The 19936-nt window shown below is 50.9% G+C and overlaps 2 protein-coding genes across 4 annotated transcripts in view; one reads left to right on the forward strand and one right to left on the reverse strand.

Annotated features, from left to right (window-relative positions):
* Gbf1 (golgi brefeldin A resistant guanine nucleotide exchange factor 1) overlaps positions 1–19936 on the reverse strand; it is a 295142-nt gene that overhangs the window by 219743 nt on the left and 55463 nt on the right. The window lies entirely within an intron of this gene.
* On the forward strand, positions 3567–17687 carry Ldb1 (LIM domain binding 1). Of its 3 annotated transcripts, none has more exons than XM_027929947.3 (11): positions 3567–3805; positions 12429–12531; positions 12662–12706; positions 12785–12860; positions 12961–13063; positions 13213–13385; positions 13896–14018; positions 14521–14604; positions 14696–14819; positions 15027–15169; positions 15872–17687. In XM_027929947.3, exons 1-11 carry the CDS (start codon positions 3781–3783, stop codon positions 16100–16102), a joined length of 1230 nt encoding a protein of 409 aa, XP_027785748.1. In that variant the 5' UTR covers positions 3567–3780; the 3' UTR covers positions 16103–17687. The 3 variants fall into 3 exon arrangements, with proteins under 3 accessions (XP_027785748.1, XP_027785747.1, XP_027785749.1); XM_027929946.3 differs by having other exon boundaries at positions 3568–3805; positions 15027–15175; XM_027929948.3 differs by lacking the exon at positions 3567–3805 and adding an exon at positions 9325–9418 and having other exon boundaries at positions 15027–15175.

The raw sequence follows: 19936 nt of genomic DNA on the forward strand, positions 1-19936 counted from the left end.
ATATCATATTTCATACATTTGATTCAGGTGGGTTTTGAACTCCCAATTTTACCCCAAATACAGATTGCAGAATCACGTCGGTTACACATCTACATTTTTACATAATGCCCTATTAGTAATTGTTGTATTCTGCTACCTTTCCTATCCTTTACTATCTCCCCTTCCCTCCCCTCCCATCTTCTCTCTCTACCCCATCTACTGTAATTCATTTCTCTCCTTATTTATTTTCCCATTCCCCTCACAACCATTGAATCATTTCTCAGCCCTTTTGTATTTTATATTTTGAGACAAGGTTTTCCCTAAATTGCTGTGGTTGGCCTTGAACTTGGGACCCTCCTGCCTCGGCCTCCTAAGTCACTGAGTTTACAGGTATGAGCCATCATGCCTGGCTGAACCTCAGTTTTCTTGCTTGTTCAATAGCACTTTGTAGCCAGGTGTGGCGGTACACACCTGTAATCCCAGCTTTTCAAGAATAAGGAGGATCTAAAATTCAAAGCTGGCCTGGCATCTTAGTGAGACCCTCTCTAAAAATAATTTTAAATTTAAAAAAAAAAGCCTGGGGATATAGCTCAGTAGTAGGGTGCCATCAAGTTATGTGCAGGGGTCTGGGATTAATCTCTAAAACTGAAAAAAAAAAATTGCCAGGCATTATGGTACATGCCTGTAATTCCAGTGACTCAGGAGGCTGAGGCAGGAGGACCACGAGTTCAAAGCCAGGCTCAGCAAAAGTGAGGTGCTGAGCACCACATTGAGACCCTATCTCTAAATACAATACAAAATAGGACTGGGGATGTGGCTCAGTGGTCAAGTGACCCTTAGTTCAATTTCCATACCACCTGTCCCCCAAAAAAACTTCAAAAAAAAATTCACCTTCTTCCAAAGGTCTTCATGAAGAAGACCACAGCTATAACATAACTAGCACAGTGACTGGCACATTGTGCATCTTCAACAATGAAGTTTTTTTTTTTTTTTTCTTTCTTTCTTCCTTGCTTTCCACCTTGCATAGTCTAGAAAGGAATCTCAGATTCAGAGGACACAAAGACCTCTGTAGAGTAGGTTGGTTGTAATATTCGTTGTCCACCCAAGTGATAGTGATCACCATGGAATCTGGCCAAGCTAGTTGTTTGGAATGAATGACCTTAGGGTTAAGTGGTCACAGAATTGAGAAAAGGCAAATTCATGAGCAGTAGAGAGAAGAGGGTCAAGGTAGGTATTTGTCTTCCTCTGTCCACCTGACAACATCAAGCCAAACCAACCTTCTCCTGACACTCTTGGAATAACAACCTCAAAAAAAATGAAAAAGGAGTGTGGGGATATAGCTCAGTTGGTAAAGTGCTTGCCTCACATGCACAGGCCCTGGGTTCAATCCCCAGCACACACACACACACACACAAAAAAAAAAAATCAGAAAGGATGCCAGGTAAAGTGGAGCATGCCTGTAATCCCAGCTGACTACAGAAGGGAGGCTGAGGGAGGAGGATTGTGAGTTCAAAGCCAGCAGCAGCAAAAAGCAAGATGGTAAACAACTCAGTGAGACCCTGTCTCTAAATAAAATACAAAAAATAGGACTGGGGATGTGGCTCAGTGGTTGAGTTTCCCTGAATTCAATCCCCAGTACCCTCGCCAAAAAAAAAAAAAAAAATCAGAAAGGCACTAATGTCTATTGAGTACTTACTATATGGGGTTCTCTCATACTGATTATGTGACTGGGTAGACACTGTCTGTTTTTAGTCACATCAAGCTGCATGTACCAATTATGGAGGGTAAATCTGGAGTAGTTTAGAGTGGGGTTTAGAGTCAGTTGTCCCAGGTCATTCAGCTAGAGATCCCTAATCGCTGGGATTACAAGTGAGTGCCACCCTGTTTGGCTCAAGGAAATACTTGTGAGTGTTGATGGCTTCAATAGTGTCCCTTCAGCCCTCCCTGGGGGGTTGGGGGGGAGCTGAAGGTGGGATAATCCACAATGTGGAGCTTCCCCTTTCGAATCATACAGGAAGGAGGTGGGTGTCCCTATTCCTAAACAGGCCCTATTTTCAAGTCCTAGACTCTGCATTTTTCCATCATTTCGTGCCCTCTCAGCAAAAATCTCAGGTGGGAGAAGGGGTCTCATAAACACTTCAGACTCCACATCTGTAACCCTCCTTGAGCCAGAGTAAGGGAACCAAACAACCTTCTCAACCAATCCCCCTCTAAGTAACAAAGGAGGGGACCTCCTCCCCAGTCTGGGCCAAATGCCCTAGGGAGGGGACACTAGCCCAGGTCCCCTGGAACCCACCCTGAAGCCAGCATCTGGGGACCCCCAGGAACTCTATCCTCCACAGAGCGCCACTCTCCTCCCTTCTCTCTGCTAATAGGTATTTCCTGTTTATGAGGCAGCTAGGGCTGGGCTTTTGGGGAAGGGATGGAGATGGAACCTCTCCCTCTTAGGGTTGGGTAGGGGAGTCCTTGAGGAGTTCCTGAAGGTTGGGAGTCGCCTCCCTAGAAAAGTGTTTTACATGGAAAATACACATATAGAGACTCTGCCCCTATGGGTAGAGGGCACTGGAGGGGTCAGCTTCCTGTTCTGAGTCTCTGAAGCCCACGGAAAGAGAGCAGCTTCCAGGCAGGGGGCGGAGGGCGGGGAAAGAAGGCGCGGAGGCTGGATAGAGAGGGGGGAAGGGAAGTCTTGACTGGTGCGTCAGAGCCTGCAAAGGGGGGAAGGATGGCTTGCGTGTCACCCCTCCCTCGTCCAACCTGGTGGTCATCCCGCAGCCCCTCTCCCCCAGTAAAACGTGAATCCCAGACTCTTAGACGAGGAAGGGTGGGGACCCCACTTAATTAACCCTTCCAGCTCCAGTTCCAACTGGATTAACAGGCTAGGGAGGAATGTTTAATTTAAAGAGGGGGTGAGTTGAAAGGTTGCTACAAAAATTAGGACTGTACTTTTCCCAGGCAGGTTGGGGTGAGCGCGTAACAAGGGGTCTCGCGCCGGTTGGGGTCAGCAGTCCTTTTCCTCTCGTGAAGCGCGGCCCCGAGTGGAAAGAAAGCTACACCTCACAGCCCACCCTGGCTCCGCCTCCCCCAGTCCAGACTCTCGTTCCCGTTCCCGCTCCAGCTCAGCTCCGCTCCCAACCCGGCGGTACCCGGAGGACCGACACCTAGTGCGAGGCTTCGCCTCCCACTGCTCCCCTTCGCCCTCCCTTTCTGGGGTCTCTGCCTCCGTCTCCCTTTTTTAAAAGCTGCGTCACATGCATGCCGTTCCCTTGAACGCTCCCGGGCCTTAGCAGCCCGCCCGCCGCGCGGCGCACGCACGTCGTAGCTCGCTGTGCGTTCGCCTGGGTCACTTTGACACGGCTCTCCCCTCCCACTAGCAGGACAATTAGCATATTAATAAAGCCCGGCCCAGCCCGGCTGGGGCTGGAGAGCCGGCGCCTGCGAGAGGCAGAGCGCGAGCGCGAGGGCGAGGGGGGCGAACGGCGGCAGCGGCGGCGGGAGCGCACAGACACGCACACGCACACGCGCACACACGGACACACACTCCGGGGACGCACACCCGCGCGCTCACACGGAGAGGCGGCTCGCCTTCCTGCCTGGCTTCCTTCCTGTCCGCTCGGCGCCTGACAGGCCCCTCGCTGCAGCCAGGGGCCGCCCGCACCGGGTCGAGGCCGGGCCGAGGCCAGGCCGGGCCGGCTGCGAGGGCAGCGGGGGTCGCGGGCGGCGGCAGCGGCTCATGCCCGGCCTGTCCCTGCGAGGGGCGGGCACCGTGACTCGGCTGGGCCCCCAGCGGCGGGCGATGTGAAGATGTCAGTGGGCTGTGCCTGTCCTGGTGAGTGGGTTGCGCGGCTGTCTGGCCCCTCCCTTCCTAACCTTCCCTATGAGCCCCTTACCCCTTGTTTGGGGAGAACTTGCGTGGAGGGAATCGAAGGCTTGGGGATGTCTGGAGCTGTTGAGGGTTAAGTGGGGCCTTAGGCCGAGAAAGGCTTTTTCATCTGTGTAAATGCGCAGCAGCCCAGGGGTACGGGGAGGGGGCGCTGGAGATAGCTTGTGTATATGTTTTGGGGTTTGGGTTTTTTTTCGGGGGGAGGTAGCTAATTGGGGAAGGGCTGGGGGGGGGACTGAAATTCCCAGAATTCCAGGGTGTTAGCCAATCAGAAGTGACTCTGGACTTTTGACCCCCCCCTTAGGTCATTAAAGAGTTGTGATTGGCTGTTTTGGGTTGCCCCCCCTACTTTGCTGCCTGTTTCCTTTTACATATCCTGTGACACCCACCCCTCAAGCCATTTCTGAGGACACTGTTTGAGGGGAGGGATTGATTGGGGCCTGTCTTGCCCCCCTCCAACTTTTCCTGCCTGTTGCCAGGGAAGGTTGGCCCTCCTGAGGGACAGGAGGTACTCCTAGTGGGTGCCAGATAATTAGGCCCTTGGGTCTGGCATCTTTGCCTTAGTGGAAGAGAGAATGTGGCAGACCCAGGAAAGCTAGGAAAATAGAGTGATTTGCATAGAATTGAGTTTGAGGTAGTAATTCTTAACCCCCAAAGTGAGAACTTGTTAGAGGACCAAGGCTCAGCTCAGATCATTACCTCCCCAAAACACATGTCAGCTCTTGCCAGGGACAGCCTGTGTCTTCCTAGGGGTGTGGGGGTAGGCTCAACCTCAACTGCCAGGAGGAAAAAGAAGAGCCATGTGACTGGAGAAGTAGTCTATGCAGGGCCTCAGAACATTTTCTCCATCCCCAGGACTGTGGGTCTTCAAATTGGCCTTCATGTCTCAAGGAGTCAGCTTTTTCCTGGAAGTCAGTGCCTCTGAATCTATCGTGGTTTGGACCCTTTACCCTGTTCTCTGGGAGATCCACACTCTACAACTTGATGACTGCCCCCCCTCCAAGCACAAATGCACACTCCCCCCAAGGAGAGCTGCCAGTGTTGAAACTTCCTTGAAAATCATTGTGACCCAGGCCAAGCTGGGTTGGGCACACACCTAAAGTGCCTGCTGAGGTTGACATTTAAGGGTCTTGGGACCCAGAGGAAGAACTAGGAGAGCTTGAGGATCCTGGAATATCTGATTATGGGAACCCTTGGCTCCTGCAGAGGGTGGGGGAGAGGAGGAAAGGGAAGACCTTGCCAAGCTGGAATCCTGCCTGGCGCCATCATCCTTCCTCCTACCAGCTTGGTGTGCATGTTAGTGTTTGTGTTTTTTCCCTGTACTGGGCATCCCAGTTCAGATCTATCCATGCTCCAAGCCTACCCCAGGGTTGTGACCCTCCATCAACACATAAAAGCAGAGCAGAAACTAAGGCTCTGAACAAATGAGCTAAAGGGTTGAGTCTTAAATTTTGATTCTTAGTTACTACAAGTAGTGATGTAGGAAGTGTGTGTGGTGGGGTTGTCAAACTGAAGGTGGATGGGAGCTTGGCCTAAAGTTGGGGAAGGGTGGCTGTGGTCCAGTGGAAGGAGGAGAAAGTTTCCCCCTCAGTCTCTGTGAGTAGCATGGGGACAGGAAAAGGCCCATGCCTGGTGTGTGTGTGTGTGGGGGGGGGCGTATAAAGGGGGAGGCAACTTCAGTTAGTACCCCAAAAGGCAAGTTCCTTTTGTGTGTCTGATGGCCTGGCTGATGGAGTGGGGCAAAAACATGGCTGACAGTAGGGAGTCATCTTCCTGTTTGTGAAGTAGATTGTGGATGGAGGTTAGACTTCAAGGAGAACCACGTGGGGAGGGGCTTGAGGGTAGGCCTGGAGGTGGAGAATGGTAGGAATTTGAGTAAGAGAGGGAACCAAGCTTGCATGGGTGGATGGGAGAGCACATGCTTAAACATAAGAGCATCCTGGCAGCAGGAGGCAGTTTAGGCCCAAAGACCCCCACCACCACTTTGAACAGCCCTGGGGTGAGGGCCCAGGCGCCCTGGTAGGCCTCCTGCTGCCTGTCTCCTTGCCTGTCTGAGTCTCTCCTTTGTGCTCTGCTGTCTCCCGGCTCCTCCTCCTCCCCCAGCCCAGCAGAGACAGCACATGCCCCACACATGTGACTGAAGGAAGCCAGAGCACGCAGACCCACACACATGCACATGCGGAAACACCACAAGATACACACATATACACACCCCCAGTTCCCATAGTACTGTTGGGGTAGAGAACAGCTTCTGGGGCTGAAATTACCAGAAGCGGGGAGAAGCCCTGCTAAAGGGCATCTCCCTGGGCAAGATGCTAGGGAGCCAGGCCTGTCTGGGGCAGCATGTGGCTCAGAAGGGTTAAGGCTGGGAGGAGTAGGGGGAGGGGAGGAGGCAGCAGTGGTGGCGGCTGGAAGCCAGGAGAGGAGGATGGCAGAGCGCCAGGCCAACGGGAGGCCGGGCACAGACAAAGGAAGGGGGGCAGGCACACTGGAGGCCTGGGTCAGGGGCCTGGGCAGGGGGCAGTGCTAGTACCCCTCATTCTGTGGGCTGGGGCCTGGCTACTGTCCTTTGAGTCCCCCTCCAGTAGGAGTACTCTCCAGCTTCTCTCCTTCATCACCTTTGTCATTCTTTGCTGCTCCCACCACTACCAATTTTAGGTGGTTTTAACTCAGATTTGATCCCTTTAGCTGGACCTCTTCTGCCCAGTATGTGAGGGTGGGGATGAGGGGCGGTGTCAGAGCAGGAGCAGACTTGCTGGAGAAGGGGAACTGGGAGAGAACCTGTTTTGAATGATTTGCCAGAGTCTTGAAGTGTCTTAGCATTTAGGGGCCCTTCCTCACAGTGAGAGGGCAGGCTCATGTGGCTTCTCTCTGAGGAGACATTCTGGGTACCGGTTCTGAGCTATGGACTGAGGGCAGAAGCTAGAGCACTGACCCCTTCTCCCTCCCCATGTGGACAATCATTTGAAGCCTGGAGGGGGAAGGGAATAGAAATAGCTACAATGCCCCAAGACTCAACTTGTATCAAGTGGAGTTAGAAGTCCAGGATTCCAACATCAGGTCCTCCTGTCTCACTGTGGTCTATTCAAGTTAGGATTTTGACAGTGTGTTCGTGTGTGCTGTAAGGATTACTTTAGATACTGCCTGTCAGAGCATTTTGGAAAGTTTAAAGGTAGGAAACAGTGGCACACACCTACAATTCCAGCGACTCAGGAGGATAAAGCAGAAGGATCCCAAGTTCAAAGCCAGCCTCATCGACTTACTGAGACCCTGTCTCAAAATAAAAAGGGCTGTGGATGTAGCTCAGTGGTTAAAAGACCCTGGGTTCAATCTCCAGTACCAAATAAATAAACAAATAAATAAGGCAGGAAACAAATTACAGGAATTGTCCTGTCAGTAAGGGAGGAATGTGGCTATTTTAGAATTAGATTGGAAGTCAGTAGGGATGTCTTAAGTCAAGGTGGTAGGCTATATGTCACAGGGTCTGGTTAAATGTTACAGATTTCAATGTTTGTGAAAGCTAGGATGTATCATGGCCAGGCTGCATTGGGGAATGGTGTGCAGATTTCAGGGAACCCATTTATGGGTAAGTCCCTGAATAACAAACATTCATTAAAAATATCCCCCTGGCTGGTTGCAGTGTTGCACACCTGTGATCCCAGCCACTTGGAAGGCTGAGGCAGTAGAATTGTGAGTTCAAACAACAACAAACAACCCTGAAGTCCCCCACCCCCACCCCTGCCAGCTGCTCTGTGTGTGATAGTCACAGGCTTAAGGGGTATAACCCAGTGTTGGTGTGTATATTGGGGTCAGACTATATATGAATCTGCATGTCTGTGTCCAGGGTTTTGGTATATTTAGGATTTAAGGTGTATGACAGGTTAAAGTGTGTATTAGGTACTAATTTATGTGAAAGTGGGAGATGTTATTTATGTGTGGAGGATGTTCACAGAGCCAGGTACAATATTACTGCAGTCAACCAGTGTGTCATAAGAAATCTAGTCCTTGGGATTATATGTGAATATAGTTGGGAGAGGTGGGAAGTAGAGAAAACATTCAAATTGCAAAGAATGAAAGTAGGAGCTCCCTCTCTCTGTGGGGGGAGGGAGAGAGAAAGATTGACTTTTTCCTATCTGTCTAGGTAATAGGGCCTAAATGGCTATCCAAGTTTCAGAAGTGACTCCTTCCTTGGGATACCTCCTGTGGGACTAGAGAACAGACTCCACCTCCATTAATCACATACTTTTTAGATCTGGGATGGTGGGGAGGAGTTAGCAGCCCCTTCTGGAGGCACTGGGATGAGCAAGTTTGCCTTCCCTAGCTCCTGACAATGTCTTTTACTAACACCCATGTGGTTTCAAGGGTGGTGGTGGGGAAGGGTGATTCCTGTTAAGGGATCTAAGCCAGGGGTTGGAACCTATCTGGGTTGAGAGCAGGGAAGCCTAGAGTGCCCCCCCCACGCCCCTTCCTTCAATCAGTGTGTATAGTCTGAAGTCAGAATGTGTCTCTGTCAAAAATAACCCCCGGGGCCTCCCCCAGCTGCTCTGGGATTTCATCCGAGGAGCCCAGGGTGGAAGCCCAGGCTAGTCTTCAACCTGAGAGATCACAGGGGTGAGCAAGAGAGATTTGGGGGAGGTTTGGCAGGCGGGTTGAAAATATTGAAAGTCTGTAGAGAGGCCAGCATCCTCCTCCATCTCTGTCTGAAGCCTTGGCACCCCTGCCCACTCCTGAGAACCACGCTTGGGGCTGGTAGAGTGTATTTTGCTGCTGGCCCTGCAGGTCTCCTCGCCATCCAGGTCTCTCCCAGGCCGGTCGGTTCGGTCCCCAGTCTCCGATCTCCGTCTCTCTTTTGTTTTTCTCAGCAGTCCCTCCTCCCTCTCTCCTCGCTCTTCCTCCTCGCTCGCAGGGAGGGGGCGGGGCCGGCGGGGCAGCTCCACCCTCCGCCCGCCCTGGGGCCTCATTCGGAGAGAGGCTCAGAGAGCGAGCGGGGAGGAGAGGGAGGAGGAGGGAGAGAAAGGGAGAAAGGAAGGAGCCGGCGGGCGCTGCGTGTGTCTGAGTGTGCGAGTGTGAGTGAGTGTGAGTGCTGGGCTCTGCCTCTCCTGCTTCCCCCAGCAGAGGGGTTGGGTGGCCTGGGGAGGGCGGGCGGGCTGCTTGGAGGCAGAGGCAGCGAGAGGCGGCGGCGGAGAGAGCCGAGGAGGAGGAGGAGGAGGAGTAGAGAGGAAAGAGCGGAGCAGCCATTGTTGAGGGAAACCTTGCAAACAAAGAAGGCTCCGGACTCCCTGCTGCCCCCCGCCCCCCAGGCCAGCCCCCTGGCCTCCGTCCCCTGGCCCAGTGGCCATTGTAACTTTCCCCCGGGGCTGTGGCCGCCACGGGGCTGGCGGAGGCTGTGCGTGCGAGTCTTTGTGCGGCCGGCGGAGTGGAGCTCCCAGCCAGGCCCGCCTGTCCCACTCGGGACATGAGCGGCTGAAGTTGATCCCACCTCAGTCCTCACCCCCGCCTGGGACCCTCTGGGCTTCCAGACGCTCCCCGCACCTCTCCTGGCCCCCTCAGTTCTCCCAGGTAAGTCTGGGCACCCTGCAAGCTTGTTGGGGGTGGGTGCAAGGCCCTCTCTCTGGCCCAGGCCTGGGGAGAGGTGCCCCAGATCAGAGAGCCCGGGACTGCTGGCCTGCTGACCTGCGGTCAGCCCCCAAAAGGAGGGGGCCTGCTCCCGGGTCATACTGGTTACCATGGGAATGCCCCGCTGGAGGTACCCTCTACAGCCCCAGGATGCAGCTTCCATTCTGAGAAAACTTTGCTAGTTCTGGACTCTTATTCCCTTCTCCTTCCTGAAGGCTCCCAGTTTGCTGGGAATGGGGTATCCGAGTTCAGAGCAGGATGACACATTCCCTTCACCCCCACCTTTCTCCCTCTACTCCTGCTGCTGGGGACAGGCAGCAACAGGGACAGATGGTCTGGGCGACGGTCCCTCCCCTTCTCTCACTCCCATCCCCTTGTGCTGGGTCTACTGGGAGTTGCTGTGGCTCTGGAGAGATGCTGAATTTGTTTGTGTCCATTCACTGGAGGTGTAAATAGAGGCTCCAGAGCAATGAGCTTCAGCTCCTCAGAACTATTACCCAATTCCAGGAAATGCCTATTCTTTCTCTAGAGAGAGAAACTAAGGCTCTGAGACTTTTTTTGAAATTGGAGTGGAACCCAGGTGTTCTGCTACCCTTCTCTGCAGGTTCTTGAACTGGTGCATTTCAAAAAAGTGGCACTGAAACTAAAGGGGCAAGGGTAGTTCTGCTTTTGAGGAAAGGATGGCCAAATTAGGAGATGGGGGCCAGTCCTGAGAATCTAGACTCTTGGGTTCATTGCCCAGACCTTGGTATCTGGTGGATTTCATGAGCCTGGGCTTCCTGTATTGTCTTAGTTTACCTGTCTGTAGAGTTGAGAGTCTTGGGGGCTGAGTAGGGACTCTTTCCTGAAACACAGGCTTAGTACAACACTGGCATGCAGAGGCAGTGTGTGCTGTTTGTATCATGTGGATATGGTCCATGAGAGCTCGCATGGGGTGAGGGCCTGTTGTGGGCACCCTGATCCTACCTGGGGCTGCTGGGTTCCAGCCTTGGTGGGCATGTTGGGACGAGTTGAGGGTGGAAGCCTGCTAGGCAGGATGGAGGCTCACATGTGTGAAGGCACACACAGGCTCTGACTCTTGGCACCTTCAGGGGACTGTGCATTCTGGGCCCCTGTGGGACCCTTCTTTTGCCCACATTATGAGAAGGGGCCCTTGGGGAGAGAATTAAATGACACATGTTGGCACAGGGTCTTCCTTTGTCTCTTCCCCCCCCCCCCCCCCCAAGGAACATTGTATTTAAATCGAGGAGGGGGCAGACAATACAGCTGACTTTCCAAATGTCATCAAGTTTTGGGGACCTAAGAAAGTTAATATGACCAAGGCTAGAACCTTTGGGGCTATGCTTCAGTTTCACATTTGGTGAGGCGGGGGAAGAGTAGAGTTGTATGGTTACCTGGTTACCTACCCAACTACGAATTTAACACTTACAGTCAGGAAATAGTATGCCAGCAACTATTTATGCTGCTAGATGAGGTGGAAGAGTGGCTACCATGTGTACATGCCCAGATATATGAGAGACCTTTTTTTTTTTTTTTTTTTTTAAAGTTACCATTTGCCTCCTAGACTGAGCCTTCTGGAACCCACGCTCCTTACCAGGCCTCCTGTGTTCCATTCCTAAGTAGTGTGGAGGCTCATCTGCTTCCCTCCCCCACTACAAGTCTCAAGAGAGAAGGGCTTGAGGCTTTGGGTGTCTCCTTGGGAGACAATACTCTACCCATGGTGGGTGTGGGGGCTGGGCTGATAAGGAGTGGCTGATGGGGAAGGAGAAGGTCCAACTGGTTATCTGGTGGGTAACACTCAACAGGCAACCCCCCTTTATCTTTCTATCCCCTACCCTCCTGGGATCCTGGGGATGGAGGAGGGGCAGAGAGTTCCCAAAAGTCCCTTCTCCCCTCAAGTCTTGGTCTCTCTCTAGAGGGCAATAAAGGGATCAGATCATACAAATAGCATAGGATATGGAAATCAGAATATCTGGGCTCAGGTCTTGGCTTATTATTATATTATTCTCATGATCTTGGCAAGTACCTTTGAGCCTTCAGTTGCTTCATCTGTAGAATTGGAATTTTACTGTTAACTCTACTACCTTGCTAGGTTGTTGTGATGATTGAATGAAACTATGTAGATAAAAAGGGAGTTATCAAAATTAAATTCTAGTGTTTCTTTCTTTCTTTCTTTTTTTTTTTTTTTCCAAACACTGGAGAATTGAACTCAGGGACACTTTACTACTGAGCTACATCCCTAACATTTTTTATTTTGAGACACAATCTTGCTAAGTTGCATGGGCTGGCCTCAAATTTGAGATCCTTCTGCCTCAGCCTTCTGAATAGCTGGGATTTAATATTTAGATATTTACTTATTCTGATATTAACATTTTTTCCCAGCTTCAGTTTCTCTTCTGCTATTCAGGGCTCAGCCAAATGAAAAAATGATGCAGATTGAATATGGGCTGGGATTAGGCTGAATAATCCTGGTTTCTTTATTTTAGGGTTTTTTTTTGTTTTGTTTTGTTTTTCCTTTTCTTTTTTTTGTACTGAGATTGAATCCAGAGATGCTTTATCACTAGCTAACATCTCCAGGCCTTTTTCTTATTTTTTATTTTGAGAAAGGGCCTGCTAGGTTGCTGAGGCTGTCCTCAAACTTGGGATTCTCCTGCCTCAGCCTCCTAAATTACTAGGAATACAGGCATCTGCCACGGTGCCAGGCCGAACCCAGTGTTTGCTAGGCAAACACTCTGTCAGTGAGCTATACCCCAGCCTCCCAGCTTCTTAATTAAACAAGGCTGGAGCCATATTAAAATGATAGGTGCTCCCTAGAGTAGTCCCTACACCAGTTCACCATTCACAGTAACCTGGGCAGAGGGCTCCAAAAGATAGTCCCTTTCCACATGATCCAGCAGGCTTCCAGGACATCTCCCAGGAGTGGTTCAAGGGGTTCTTCCTTTCTCTTTCTTAGGTTGTTCCTCAAAGTCATTCAAGCTGTACTCACCGAAGGAGCCCCCGAACGGCAACGCCTTCCCTCCCTTTCATCCCGGCACCATGCTGGATCGGGATGTGGGGTGAGTCCCTTGCCAATTTCCTAACCTTTCTTTAGATGGGAGCCTGCCTATAAAGGGGAGGGAGTGGACTCCCCCCCCTCAGTAATTCCTGTCTTCCACCCCCATTCTCATAGCCTCTTCCCTTACACAGCCCAACTCCCATGTACCCACCTACATACCTGGAACCTGGGATTGGGTAAGTAGACTTTATCAGGAAGGGAGAAGTGGGGGATAGTATGACTCTGCTCCTACTGACTTCCCTTCACTTCCCCAGGAGGCACACACCATATGGTAACCAAACTGACTACAGAATATTCGAGCTTAACAAACGGCTTCAGAACTGGACAGAGGTATGACAAAGGGAAAAGAGACTGAGAGTAGAAGGTCCATCTGGGCACCCCTGGAATATCTTATGACACTTATACACACACCCTTCCCTGTGCTCCCTAGGAGTGCGACAATCTCTGGTGGGATGCTTTCACGACTGAGTTCTTTGAGGATGATGCCATGTTGACCATCACTTTCTGCCTGGAGGATGGACCAAAGAGATACAGTGAGTGGCCTTGGGGTTCTTGCTGTGAGAGTGTTTATCTCCTGTGTATTCTAAGCCTGGAAATGCCAAGGGGTCTGTCTTGGCAGGGGAAGCATCTGCCTGATCTTTTTTGAAGTCCCTCAGTCCTGAAGTTTGTCCCATCTCTACAGCCATTGGCCGGACCTTGATCCCACGCTACTTCCGCAGCATTTTTGAGGGGGGTGCTACGGAGCTGTATTATGTGCTTAAGCATCCCAAGGAGGCATTCCACAGCAACTTTGTGTCCCTCGACTGTGACCAGGGCAGCATGGTGACCCAGCACGGCAAACCCATGTTTACCCAGGTTAGCAACCCAGTAGGATGTGGAACACTGGGGTCTTTGGGTTTGATTTCCTTTCTTCCAACACGTACTCACAGCTGTTCACCAGGTAGGCATAATGGAAATGGCAAAAATGAGAAGGGAAAGCGGGCATGCTGCAGCATTCAGCAAACATTTATCAGCTTTGTATATGATATTTTTGGGGGTCCCAAAGTTAAACAGTGAACAAGAACCTGCCCTCATAAAGCTTGTAGCTGATAGGTGTATTACTGGTTGTATGGAGAAAGGACAAGGATCTCTTATACTTTCTTACTGTGTGTGTGTGTGTGTCTGTGTGTGTGTGTGTGTGTGTGAAGGCCAGGTGTGATATGTATATGGGATAGGGGGTTTCTGTGACAGTTATACACCCAGATTTATGCAGGTAACATAAATGTGTATATGTATATATATAGTTGTGAACAAACAGGAGAACTGTAACAGGCACATTTTCTTGTATATGGGGATGGGACAAGGTTGTGACAAGCCTGTCCCCAGGTGTGTGTGGAGGGCCGGTTGTACCTGGAATTCATGTTTGATGACATGATGCGGATAAAGACATGGCACTTCAGCATTCGGCAGCACCGAGAGCTCATCCCCCGGAGCATCCTTGCCATGCATGTGAGTTGTGGGCAGGACAAGATGCAAGGGGGAAAGCAGGCAGCAGGAAGGGTGGAACAGGGTCTGCCATGTCCTGGCTGTGGCCTTAGAGGTACCTTAAAAAATGGGTTTAGGGCTGGGGTTGTGGCTCAGCGGTAAGAGCACTCGTCTCACACGCACGGGACCCTGGGTTCCATCCTCAGCACCACGTAAAAAAATAAATGAGTGAAATAGAGGTATTGTGTCCAACTATAAAATGCATATTTAAACAAAAAAATGGGTTTAGGGGCTGGGGTTGTGGCTCAGTGGTAGAATGCTCACCTAGCATGTGTGAGGCTCTGGGTTCAATCCTCAGTACTACATAAAAATAAGTAAGTAAAATAAAGGAATTAAAAAAAAAAAAAAAACAACTGGTGTAATGCTAGCCCCTGTTTTCTCTCAGGAATATTATCAGTGCTCAGATGATAGGGCCAGTGAGCAGATGCAACCCCAAAACCAGTATTCTTATCTTTCTCTCCTCTAGGCCCAGGACCCCCAGATGTTGGATCAGCTCTCTAAAAATATCACCCGGTGTGGATTATCCAATTCCACTCTCAACTACCTCCGAGTGAGTCTCTGATCACCCTGTTTCTGCCCCATCCATTTGATCTGGGTTCCATGTCTTTTCCCCTGACAGCTACCTTCTGGTCTACCCCCAGCTCTGTGTGATACTTGAGCCCATGCAGGAGCTCATGTCCCGCCACAAGACCTACAGCCTCAGCCCCCGAGACTGCCTCAAGACCTGCCTTTTCCAGAAGTGGCAGCGCATGGTAGCACCCCCCGGTGAGTGGCTTGTACCTGCTCTTATCATGTCCTAACACAAGTCCCCAAGACTGTATCTTTATCTCCTTATGAAGTTCCCTCTGGTCCTTCCTTGCTCTTGGGTCTGCAAGATTGGGGACAGTATTGGCTCAGTCTCTTGAGTAGCCACAATGGAGGACAGGGGCTCCCAGAGCCCTCTCCCACCTGAGTCTCCTTTCCCTGACACAGCGGAGCCTGCACGGCAACAGCCCAGCAAACGGCGGAAACGGAAGATGTCAGGGGGCAGCACTATGAGTTCGGGGGGTGGCAACACTAACAACAGCAACAGTAAGAAGAAGAGCCCAGCCAGCACCTTCGCCCTCTCCAGCCAGGTACCTGTAAGCATCTCGGCTTTCTTCTCTCTTCTGGGCTGCCCCACCACTCACCCTTGACCCCTGTCCAAGCTTGAGCTCAATAGCAGGCATAGAAGCAAATATATTTTTACCATATATTTTGCCAGCATGAACTGACTCCTTTCACTGATGAGAGAATCCTTGCAGGCACATGCATGGTGGTGATCACACAGAGTCAGCCACAGGCACATGGAACATACAGGAATGGTGATAGCCTTGAAAACATGGACATTCAGGGCAGACAGCTTGGGACACACACTATCAGAAATATATACTCACACTGATAGAGGGACACACAGACTTGAATGTTTGCAGATCTAAAATACACACACATGCATATGTACACACACACATTTCCCTCATGTTTTTGATCTGCTTCCTCTTACATGTGAAAAGAAGTTTAGGAGTCCCCTTAAATTCTGGGGGAGATGAATTAGGAAGCTAAGAGATTGATGTTTCTGCTGGAATCTGATGAATATGGGCTAAAGGCTTTGATGCTCTGGTGGGAAGGATTCCAGGAGCTGAGGGTGTCAGAGGAATTGGGTTTTTAAACTTGGGTTTGAGGAGGGGGTGGGGTGTGTTGAACTTCCAGGGTGGGCATGGGGGTTCTGGGGGTATATGCTGCCCTGGGCCGGGCGAGCCCCTGCCCCGATTATGTTTGGGGACCTCCGCCACTCTCAGGATGTGATGGTGGTGGGGGAGCCCACCCTGATGGGCGGGGAGTTCGGGGACGAGGACGAGAGGCTCATCACCCGGCTGGAGAACACCCAGTTTGACGCGGCCAACGGCATTGACGACGAGGACAGCTTTAACAACTCCCCTGCACTGGGCGCCAACAGCCCTTGGAACAGCAAGCCTCCGTCCAGCCAAGAAAGCAAATCGGAGAACCCTACGTCACAGGCCTCCCAATAAAGGCCCTGCCACGGTCACCCAGTGCTCTGCCTGCCTGCCCCACCCCTCGTAGCCCCAGGGAGCAGAAGACAGAAGAAGAGACTGAGCATCTAAAATGGGCAGCCTCCATCCACCCACTTCAGGGAGGAACTGGACTCGCTGGGGGCAGGTGCCAAGATGTGCCCCCCAGTGGCCCTGGGCTGGGCCTGGCCCCTGCAGAGCCTTTTGGGGGAAGGGGTTACTCATGTGGATGCCTACGTGGACCCTGGACCTCTGAGAAATGTCTTGACCATACCCCCAGGGCATTTGCCTCCATCTTTACCCCAAGTTCTGGGTTCCCCATTGTCCTGGCTTATCTCCTTCAAGACTGGGGCTGTCCATACCCACAGCCCTTAGGGGTTAAGGTCATGGGGCTTGGTTGAATGCCCCTTCCCCTAGGTGGCTGGTATTAGAGGGGTGAAGCTCTGGGCTCCTTGTTCCTTTCTGCCACTTATCCCAGCTCCAACAAGTTTTTTAAAGAATAATATTATTAAAAATGTAAGTTTTAAAAAAAAAAATCACTCATGTTCCCCCTCTTCCCCTTATTAAAGTCTAGCTACCTCCCTCCTCCTGGTAGATGGGCAAGCCTAGGTAGGGCCTAGGTGGAGGTAAGAGTATGGGTGGAGGTATGCATACCATTTTATATAGTTCAAGAGCTTCAGACCAAGGAGACACTTTGCCATCTCTCTTCCCTTTTCCTCTGGGGTGACTGGAGTTGGGGAAGGCATGCCATGGGTGGGGGTGGGGCATAGATGGCCACATCTTTTGACAACCCCCTGCTGTTGTCTCTGTCTCCCCATCCTCCAGGACTCTAGCCTGCCCTCCAGTGCTTGTGACTCCCTCTGTCCTACCCCACCCCATCCATGGTGTGTATTTTTATCAGTCCTCCACTAGAGCAGCTGATTTGGATGAGGGGAGGGGAGGCTCCCTTCCTCAGGGAATATGGAGGGAAGGGAGCAGCCTTGTTTGTCACTGTATTTTTTGTTTTGTCTCCGTTGGGCAGGCATGGGATGGGAGAGGGGCTTATCCACTCTTTACCAGAACCCTCTTGTCTTACCCTGATCCCTCAAACTGCATATCTCATCCTAACCTCCCCTCAGAGGGGAAGGAGCCATTAAGGATATATCCCAGCTCTAAGCCCACCAAGGAGAAAGGCCTCCATCTCCAAGCTGAGGTAGAGGGTCATCTCCCAACACCTCCCCTTCCTTATAGAAGGGAGGAGGGGGCAGCCAGGATCCTCAGCTCCTATTCACACTTGGACCTATGGAGGATTAGGGCAAGGGTCCCACCCAGATCCTGGTTTTGCTGCCTTTTCCTGTGGCCAGTCCCAGGAAGTTTCAGCGCCACCTCTCTCCTCACTCTTCCCTCTGGATTATGGAGTTCCCATGCCCTGTTTCCTTCACTCCAACTGCCACTTTGGGGAGGGTTCTATGTCAGGAGCTGAGGGAAGGGGTGAGGAAGGTGGATGTCCCACCCCGACTGTAATGCCTTTTTTTTTTTTTTTTTTTTTTTGGGCCATTTGAGTCATGTATGGTACCGATCAATAAACAGACTTTTTGGTTTGAGAGTGTCCTGGTTGGTTATTGATGCATATTAATGATTCAGTTCAAAACAATCTTTCCTAAGAATATTTGAGAGAAAGGTTATGAATGGGACACATTTTCCCTCAACCTATGGAGTTGTTACCCTGAGTCATACATATCCTTTACCGTAACCCCAAAATGTATCCTCAGGTATTCCAGCCTGGCCCCATCTTCCTTAGAAGTTAACTTCACCCCTGCCCTCCCAACTGTTGTCCCTTACCCCTAGCTATCATGAGGTTGTCAGATAGGTGGTCTTCCTGAGGCAGGGTTCCTGGGGATAGAGCCCAAGGTTAGACTGTTGAGGGAGGGGTGGGGAAAAGGTCCTTGCCTAGAAGGGGTCTTGGGTTGGAGGATCTTGGGGTGGTTTTTTTAATATTTTTATTTTTTAGTTTTCAGCGGACACAACATCTTTGTTTGTATGTGGTGCTGAGGATCAAACCCGGGCCGCACGCATGCCAGGCGAGCGCGCTACCACTTGAGCCACATCCCCAGCCCCTTGGGGTGGTTATTGTTCCTGAACTGTGCCTTCCTATTTTCTGTCTCTACCCACCCCCAGCATAGCAGCAGATCTGAGATCTAAACTAGTCCCCTGATGCTGAGGTCCCTGGATAGGAGATTGAGAGGAACAGGATTGTTTGCTATTGTTGACTTTTAATGTGGGCACTGAGGGAGGAGGAAACCTATATGGAGGAGAAATAGAGCCCTTTTCAGACTCTAGCAGGTAGTGCTACTCTTTCCAAGTCCCCTCTCTACACCATTAAATGCCGTTGCCAAGGCTAGGCATGGTGGCACATGCCTGTAATCCCCACTACTCTGGAGACTGAGGTAGGAAGATTTCAAGGTCTAGGCCAGCTGAGCCACTTAGTATACCCTGTCTCAAGATAATAAAAATGTGGATACCTAGTACTGGGGAAAAAAAAAAAAGCATTAGCATATATTAAGTCCCCTAGCCAGTATCCTTCATTTTCATCCCAGGCAGGTAGCTGAGACTTTAGACCATTCTATCACTAAGGTCTCTGAATCTGAAGCAGATCCTGATAGACCTGCACCTCCACCTCACCTCTCCATCTGGTGGGAATACAGTGGAGGAAAGGACTGCCTGGCTACCCCCCATCCTCTAACCTGTACAGTTACCTTGGTCCTACCCTGCTGCCAGCCCAACTTCTCATATCCCCAGTGCCTTGGTACCAAAGAACTGCATTTTCACATACATCCTCCTCTAAACCTGGCCTGGCAAGGACATTGACCAGCCAGATGCTACCACCAACTCACCCTAAGAGTGCCAGGTAACACTGCAGTGGGTCCATGTCATTGGGAGCACAGCTGGCCTTTTGTTCTGAATGTGTGCCAGTGTATGTATGTTCATGACTACTGAGGTGGGTGAGGGCCTGCTTTCATCTAACAGGGTATACATGTCAGAATGTATATGTGGGCATGCCTCTATGTGTGTTTATGTAGATGCTAAATTTATGCAATTGCTTAGTATTTTAAGCGATATATATATATATATATATATATATATATATATATATATATACATACACATACACACATACATATACATACATACACACACACACACATACACACACACACACACACCAGGCCTCATTCTAGATACTGGGGGGTATGATATTGAACAAGGCAGAGGAAAGGCTTTAAGTACAAGAGGATGCATTGTTTAATGTGTTGCTCGGCAGTCAGACTGTGTTGGGTTATTGGCCACTGGGGAAGTAGTTGTGTGACTGGGCTGGGCATTTCCAGGTTCACATCCTGTATGTGTATTTGTAGGGGGTGGTCATTGGAAAAGGTAGATTGCCCTGCCCTGTTTCAGGGAAGAGAGTTGGCTAGAGAGACAGAGGAACCCACTATTTAAACTCAGGAAACACAGTGGCTAGCAACTTCCTCTGGAGCTCCAGATCTGGCTCCTCCTCATTTTCTCCCAGTGGGCCCTGTAGGGAAAGCTCCTGGTGAAGAGTAATTGATGGGGTAAAGGGAGGAAGAAACCCTCCAAGGCCCTCATGCTCTCTATTTCCAGGTGCAGGCATGGGCCCATTCTCGTACAGGCCCCAGCTTGCCACTGAAAAACTTGTCTCAGACTGTGAACCCTAGCCAGGGTCCCTGAAGCCTAAAAGTCTTGGCCTAGAACCCAACTCCAAACTTCTTTCCCTTCTACCGGATGTCCAGCTCAGCCTCACCCCAGCTCCCTCCCTATGTTTCCTGGTCTAGTCCA

This window comes from Marmota flaviventris, chromosome 4 (assembly GCF_047511675.1).
Source record: "Marmota flaviventris isolate mMarFla1 chromosome 4, mMarFla1.hap1, whole genome shotgun sequence".
NCBI lineage: Eukaryota > Metazoa > Chordata > Mammalia > Rodentia > Sciuridae > Marmota > Marmota flaviventris.

What these genes read in the sequence shown, in the direction of transcription:
- Ldb1 (XM_027929946.3), top strand. Translation starts at nt 3,781, where the DNA reads ATGTCAGTGGGCTGTGCCTGTCCTG. An exon ending in AGTGGGCTGTGCCTGTCCTG is followed by an intron (nt 3,806 to 12,428) that starts GTGAGTGGGTTG and finishes TCTCTTTCTTAG; the next exon opens with GTTGTTCCTCAAAGTCATTC. An exon ending in GGCTTCAGAACTGGACAGAG is followed by an intron (nt 12,861 to 12,960) that starts GTATGACAAAGG and finishes TGTGCTCCCTAG; the next exon opens with GAGTGCGACAATCTCTGGTG.